This window comes from Balaenoptera physalus, assembly GCF_965194825.1.
Source record: "Balaenoptera physalus genome assembly, chromosome: 2".
Classification (NCBI taxonomy): domain Eukaryota; kingdom Metazoa; phylum Chordata; class Mammalia; order Artiodactyla; family Balaenopteridae; genus Balaenoptera; species Balaenoptera physalus.
The window spans coordinates 32,489,117-32,496,168 of NC_138883.1; the positions used below are offsets into that span (position 1 = coordinate 32,489,117).

At 51.5% G+C, this 7,052-nt stretch overlaps 1 protein-coding gene across 3 annotated transcripts in view; it reads right to left on the minus strand.

The window, feature by feature from the left end:
- SMOC1 (SPARC related modular calcium binding 1) overlaps positions 1–4,542 on the minus strand; it is a 153,684-nt gene extending 149,142 nt beyond the window's left edge. For all 3 annotated transcript variants that reach the window (XM_082451806.1, XM_082451805.1, XM_082451804.1), the window contains exon 1: positions 4,175–4,542. In XM_082451806.1, coding sequence (XP_082307932.1) covers positions 4,175–4,273 — 99 coding nt within the window. In that variant the 5' untranslated portion in view covers positions 4,274–4,542. The remainder of the gene's footprint in view (positions 1–4,174) is intronic.
- Positions 4,543–7,052: the final 2,510 nt, after the last annotated feature.

Sequence of the window (7,052 nt, forward strand, 5' to 3'; positions counted from 1 at the left end):
CTCAGGTTCGATCCCTGGTCAGGGAACTAAGATCCCACAAGCCAAGAGGGGCGACCAAAAAAAAAAAAAAAATGTGAATGTTCAACTTCAGGAGATAATGAGATAATATCAAAGTGTTTTCCATTTGATTGAATTTCCTAGAGTTTCTAAGATGATTGTTTCCTCTTCCTGTCTTCTTCAGTTTTATTTCTTTAAATTTCACATGTCAGCTCTATCAAAATATTTAAATCAAATTCTTGGCCTAACACCTTGAGTAGCCTCTCAGCTAAAACCCCCATGTGCAAAAAAAAAGGTTTCTGTCCTGAACACAGATAATAAGAAAGGCATCTCTGCAGACACAAGGACCCACCCCGGTCCAGACACTGAGACAGGTTAGTCAAATAGAAGGGAACTGTCTACAAGCTGCTTCACATTTGGCAAATGCAAGATTTTTTAAAAAGGGTTTAGGTGGAGCCAAAGCCTGTTCCCCCATCCAAGTCTGCTTGCTCAGTCTCTCCTCCCCCACGCCTCCTATAACCACCCCACAGGTTTATTTTTAAACAAGGAACAAAAGCCTAAAATGGGAAAAAAAAAATAGTTTGTTAAGTAACCAATTTCACATTTAAATGAGAGCAGGGAGTCCGCAGGGACATCACAGTACAGTCGAATTCATTTCAATAAATATTTACAGAACACTTTGCAGTGTGATCGGCACACTGACAGATAACATCGCTATTCTGCCCTCAAGAGGTTGTGAGCTTGTTCACTTAACAAGACAGAATTATGCGTGGAGTGCCGACGGGGCAAGTTAGAGCTGAGAAGATGAAGATGTTGGTCTGATCTCAAGATGCTCACTGTAGAAGAATTAGCAAAAGCTGGAAGACAAGTGAAAGCGATACCGAAGTTGTACAAAGGTGAGAATGATCAATTCTAACCAAAAGGCTGTTTTGCAGGAAAGTTCCCAGAGAGTGATGCTAGAACTAGGCTTTAAAGGATGAATCAAGTATGTGAGAGGAGAGAGGACAGATAAAGAATATAGCTAAAACAATTAAGAAATAAAATTTCTTAGACTTCTTGGCCTTTTCTCCTATTTCTCAAACTTCTTAAATCTATTTCCTGCCTCCAGTCCTGCATCAAGAAGGTGGAACCTGTGAATCACTGTTAAACATGCATTATCTGCATTTATTTGTTCATTTCACAAGTGCCAGGCCCTGTGCTGAGCTCTGGGGATACACCGATGGACAAGATGGGCACGATTCCTGCCCTCACCCAGCTCCCAGTCTGCAGGGCAGACAGAGGTTTAGACAAAGACAGGCATCAGTCAGACTCCATCAGCCTGGCAGAGCCCCTCCCCCATTCAATCCTCCCCAGAAACATTTTCAGTAAAGTGTGCAGGATTAAAGAAATGGCTGTCTCCTCCATAATTAAAAGGCTCCTGACCAGCATCCCAGGTAGCCACGCGGCTGCTCAGAGCTGAGAGGCCAAGAAATCAGGTGCTTCCTACATAATAGCCTCCAATCTGATACTTGATAGCTGCTGGTTTCCAGAGTCAAACAAATGTCAGGCATTTTATGAAGGCAGGAAACAAATAAGGGGGCAAGGATTGGGGTCTAGGCCTCGGGGGAGCTCAATTAGTGAGCCAGATAAAGTTAAACCGAAAGGGCATGCTCTCGGTTTCCTAGAAAGCCAGCTGGAAAAGATGCCAATCCTTAAGCCTCTGTCACTCAAAAGATTAGCAGAAGAGACCCAGGGATGCCCAAGGGAATACTGCAACAGCCAGATGTTTCTGCTCCTCCTATGACACTGCCATTCACAACCAGGGCCGCATTTCTGAGGCCGCCAAGAAGACACAGAAGAGAACTGCAGTCTTCTGGAAGAGGTTGAAACTCAAAGACATCACCCTTTAGTGATACAGACACCCAAAAATATCATCAATAATGCTTTTTTACAGACTCGCCTGATGCCCCTTTAACAGGAACGGCATGACTAGTTGGACGAACGCTCCCTGCAAATTCTTGGTGGTATGGAAAGCACACGACCTGCACATCCATATAAACTGGGATTTGGCTCCCACCGCTATGGATGCACCATGAGTGTTTCAAGCAAGGCTTTTTAGCCTCCCTAAGTCTCACTTGCAAAATGACACTAAAAAGACCCATCTTCTTGTTCTTATAAACATAAGTGATCATGGAAAGTGCCCAGCTCAAGAATTCATAAGCGGTGGCTTTCAATGGGGCCTATAAATGCATCCAGGTAACCACACGCTCAAGACAGTAGCTTCCTCTTGGTACTTTCTAAGTGTGTGTGTGTGTGTGTGTGTGTGTGTGTGTAAGACAGAGGAAAGGAGAGAGAGAAAATGCAGCTGGGACACACAAGCCTATTTACAGTTCCTGTTTGTGTTCCACCATTTCTGTCAAATTAATAAACTAAAGAAGCTGGAGGGAAAACTAACCAATGTCTCTATTTTCCCCTGAAGTCCCTAGCTTTCCCCTAAGAGCTGCTTCCTCCAGATTCAGGAGGCAAGGAAGGAGAGCCATATGGCTTGAGACGCTAGACCCGCCCGGCAGCAAATGAGCCCCCCACCATTTGTCTCCGGGCCTCTCAAGTGGGCGGGCATCCAGATTTCAGTTGGGGTGCTCTGGTCTGCGTCTCTTGTCTTGACTGCTCCTAATTATTGAAGGGAACGCCGTGGCTCTCCTGACCTCAGAGTTTAAGAGCTGTGAGTCCTAATATCAAACCAAGCAGCTTCATTTAAAAGGCATGCTCATCTGCATCCATAAAAGTCACTCCTGGAGCCCTGACTTGCCCCAGCTTTGGGAATGCCTGCTGTCGAGGATTTATGACACGCCCTGGATCTAATCGGCCGCACTTTAACTGCTGCTGTTGCACATCTGGTCATAAAAGCAAGGGCCGGCCCAACACGGGGACAAACACTTTTCTTTCCTAAGTGGCTGCAAATCTGATCTCACAGTGATAGCCGGGCTCGGATGTAATCAGCCAGCATCTGGGCAGTCATTACGGCTCATCAAGCTTTGCAAGGCTTTTCCCACACACACGACAGCTATAAAGATGACTCTCATGGTAGCAAGAGCTATGAATAAAGAACCTGCAATCCGAGCAGGTGGCAACAGGCTAGGCCGAACGACATCCAGGAAAGCATGAGCTGGTTAAGGAGCCAACCTTTTCACAAAGATCCCAGCTACTTTCACATGGACTCTCCCACTGCCTGGCGGAGGCAAGCAGCTATCTCGATAGACAACTGCCCTGATATAAGTTAATCCTCGGCCAGAGATTGTCTGGATAAGTTTGATCAAATGAACACCTACGTGGTTTAAGAGGACACTTTTTAAGGCAGTGGAAACCTTCATTAGACCAATTGGGCGCATGGGAGCAATAATCTAGCCCAGCAATGCACACAATGCTGTCGGTTCCGGGAGGTTTTATAATGCCCTGAACAGCCTGTCCTGTGCACAGAATTGGCACGTTTCACATCGTTCAGGAACTCCAATCAGACCAAGGTTCAACAAGTAGTTCAACCTCCCGCGCCCGAACGCGGGGGAAGAGACCCTTGAACACTGCCAGCTTCTCTCCACCAGCTCTCCCCAGCCTCCACCTCTACCCCTCCTCCGCGGCTGTGCCTAGCGGGAGGGAGCGTTAAAATTATCTGCTGTGGGTTTTACGAGCAGCGATCGCTTTTTAAAACAGCAACAACACAAGGTCCTTGTGTGGCTCTCGGGTAACCTAAAACCCTGGAGGCAGAGCTGCCCCCCACCGCGGCCTGCCAAGAGCACCAGCGCTCCGGGACCGCGAGCAGCAGGAGGCACCTCGGAGGCGAAGGCACCTCTAAGGGTCTTGGAGCAAAATGCTCTGGGAGGAGAGACTGGGAAAGAGAACGCACCAGTGACAGCGGGGGAGGGGGGGAGGAGGGAGCAGGCAGAATCGGTGCTGCAAGAAAGAATGGGGGGGGGGGGCGGGGGGAACAATGGGAGAAATTTTTATTTCAGCAGCTTCGCCGAGAAGCCCGCGGGGGACTGGGTAGTAGGTGAGGAGGGGGACGAGGTCTGACGCCTCCCTTCCCCCTCTCCGCCACCTCCCCCCCCCTCTCCGCCACCTCCCCCCTACACACCACCAGGAGAAGGGTCAGCGACCTGGGTCTCCTTCCGCAGGTGGGCGCGCGGCTGGGGGGCGCACTTACCCTGGGGCCCGTGGTGCGGTGGCCGCGAGCCGGGGACAGCTGCACCAGCACGAGCAGCAAGTGGGGCGCGAGCAGGCGGGCGCAGCGCGCGGGCAGCATGGTGCCAGGCGGGCCGGGCAGCCGGCTGCGGGCGGGGGTGGCAGGCTCCACGGGGCGCACGGCCGCGCCGGCCTTCCTGCCTTCCTTCCCCCGGGGGGCCCTGGCGACGGCGGGCCGCGGCGGTGCGGCGCGGGCTCGCGGAGGCTGCGGTCGGAGCGCGCGCTCATGAACCGCCCCGGAGGGGAGCTGAGCGCGAGCGTGTGCTCTGCGTGCGGTGCTCTCCGCCCTGCCGGGCCGCGGCGGCAGCAGGTTGGATGCCAGAGCTGGGCCATGGGAATTCCCGTTATAAACCCCCGGGAGGGGTGGGGCGGAGCCCGGCGGCCCTGACTGACGGGCGGAGAGGCCCGTGGCAGCCGCCCCTCTGGCAGGTGAAAGCCAATGGGAGAGAGGAAAGAGGGGCGGCTCGCGGTCTTCCCCACTGAGGAACGACTCTCGGTGGCTTGGCCGAAGTGGGCTCCAGGAGAGAGCGGGATAAAGAGGAACTTTCTCTTGGCCCTTGGGTCTGGTGAAGGCTCCGAGAGCTCCAGCAGCCTGAACCTACCAGAATGCCCGCCCGGCTAATGATAACCCCTTAAGCATGTACAGTTTTCAGCACGAGTACGTGACTTGTCACAACGGCCGGATGAAATAGGCAGGGAAAACACTCCTAGCCTCGTTTTTTCAGATGAGGGTGCTAGGGCGCAGAGGGGTTCGGAAATCTGCCTCCTGGCTGCATCAACACCAAGAACAACTGGGAAGTCGCCAGGTCATCTGCACAGAGCGCTGGCTGTGACCGGTGTTGGGAGTGGGGATTAGGCGCATTCGCTGCTTGCAAACAAGCTTCCAGCGGGTGACACACTAAGTCCTACAGCGGCTGCCCCGGGAGCAGTGTCGAGAAGAGAGAGAAAGCACGTGCTGGGCATCTCCTTGCTGGGGAGGGCCCCTGTGGGTATGGGATGATGCCGACCCGTGGCCCTGTGGTGGATCTGGGATTAGAACCCAAGCGTCTTGGCTCCCTGCCTGGAACTGGAGGGCCAAAAGGCAGCCTCTCTGTGGCCTAGGAGCCCTGGGAGGAGAGGTTAGAGGGGAGCTGGTTTCCTGGTGGGGGGAGAGAGAGGAAAAAGCATTGGTAGGAGGGGTAGTCTGTGGGTGCAAAGACCCCAGAGATGGGTCAGGAGAGGGAGGGAGAACCCTCCTGAGTGCCTGTAGGATGTTGGAAGGCTCTGCCCAGGGCAGTCCCCAGGGGTTCATCTTGGGAATGGTCACAGACGCATCACACCAGCTTCTCAACGGAGCCAGGTGGTCCACTGCATTCAACCCAAGAGAACCATGGTTTACCTTCTTATGTGGAATACAGCCCTTAGTGTTTATTTTCATTGGTATGGACCACTCACTTCAAGGGGAGGGATACTTTTCTCCAGCCAGGCTGAAAGCAGTGCCAGAATTTAACTTCTCTCCCTGTGGGCTTGAGAGGTCCAGACAAAGGTTAACTCCTCTCCCTTACTGCTTCTCTCCTGGATTGTATAAACAAGCTTCTCAACCAACTCCTGCACTCAGTTTTGCCCACTCCCCTTGTCTGCCATCCAGCCTCCACCAGGCAGCCAGTCATCCTTCTAAAAAGCAAACCTGAATCACCACACTCTGCTTAAAAGGCTTCAACTTTCCCCAGCGCCCTCAGATCAGAAAGCCCTGACTGGATGCTGGAACAATAACAAAGTACTGGTTGTTCTCCAAACAAAAATGAAGAACTGCTCTAAGAGAATCGCCTGTCTTCCTCTGCTGGGAAATAGTGCAACAGTCTGACATGCTCTCTGGAGCCAGTCAGGATGGGTTCAAATTCTGGGTCTGCCACCTAGTGGTATAACCTTGCATCAGTCACTTTACTTATCTGGGGTCCAGTTTTCCCGTCTGTAAAATGGGGATAAAAATAGTGTCCACCTTTTGAGTTGTTCTCAGGATTGAAGGAGATGGAGTATATAAAGCCCTTAGAATGACTAAGTTATAAATATCACCATCTGGCATATGAAGAGGGCAGGACAAATGCCTCATCTCATTTTATCCTCAGAACGATCCTGTGAAGTAGACAGAGAGATCCAACTTTACAGGTAAGTAAACGGATACTCCATGCGATTAGGACTTGCCTGGCCTCATTTGGCTGGTAAATGACAGGGAAGATTCAAGCCCAGGTTTTCAGAGTCTAATTCTGCCTCCATCATCTGATAATTGCAACATCCAATCGCAAATGCTGTAGGGTTTAACAGTTCCTGTGTGCTTACTGGGAATTTTTTCAGTGGCCTGCAAGGGAGCTGAGATTCTTAGCGTCACTGAGCTTCAGGGAAAAGCAAGGGTCAGCCCTTCCAGCAAGGATCAGCCCTTCCTGGAAACAGCCCTTATGATCTGGCATCCTGGGAATTTGCCCAGCTGGACTTGTCCATTTCGCCTGTGCCTTGTGAAGCACTTACATCAATTTCCCTGTGCCCGCCTAAGTGCTCCTCCACCCGGGGCTTGGAGGGATGAAAATGTCACCATCAGGCTCAGCAGTCTGACAGGTTTGTCCTGACTCTACCACGTGGCCACATGCACCCCCATCAAACTGGTCAACTTCTTTCTGTTGCTGGAATTATTGAGACATCTATTGGAGTAAGTAAATATGCTTGAGATGCACCCCCCCCCCCAGTATCTGGCAGCACAAAGTACCAAGGGAAAAGACACTGCAATAGTCCTTTCCATCCACAACACCACAGGCTGCTCTCCAGCCAGAAAGCTTATTTCCAAGTAGTCACTGGTCCAAAAGTCTACA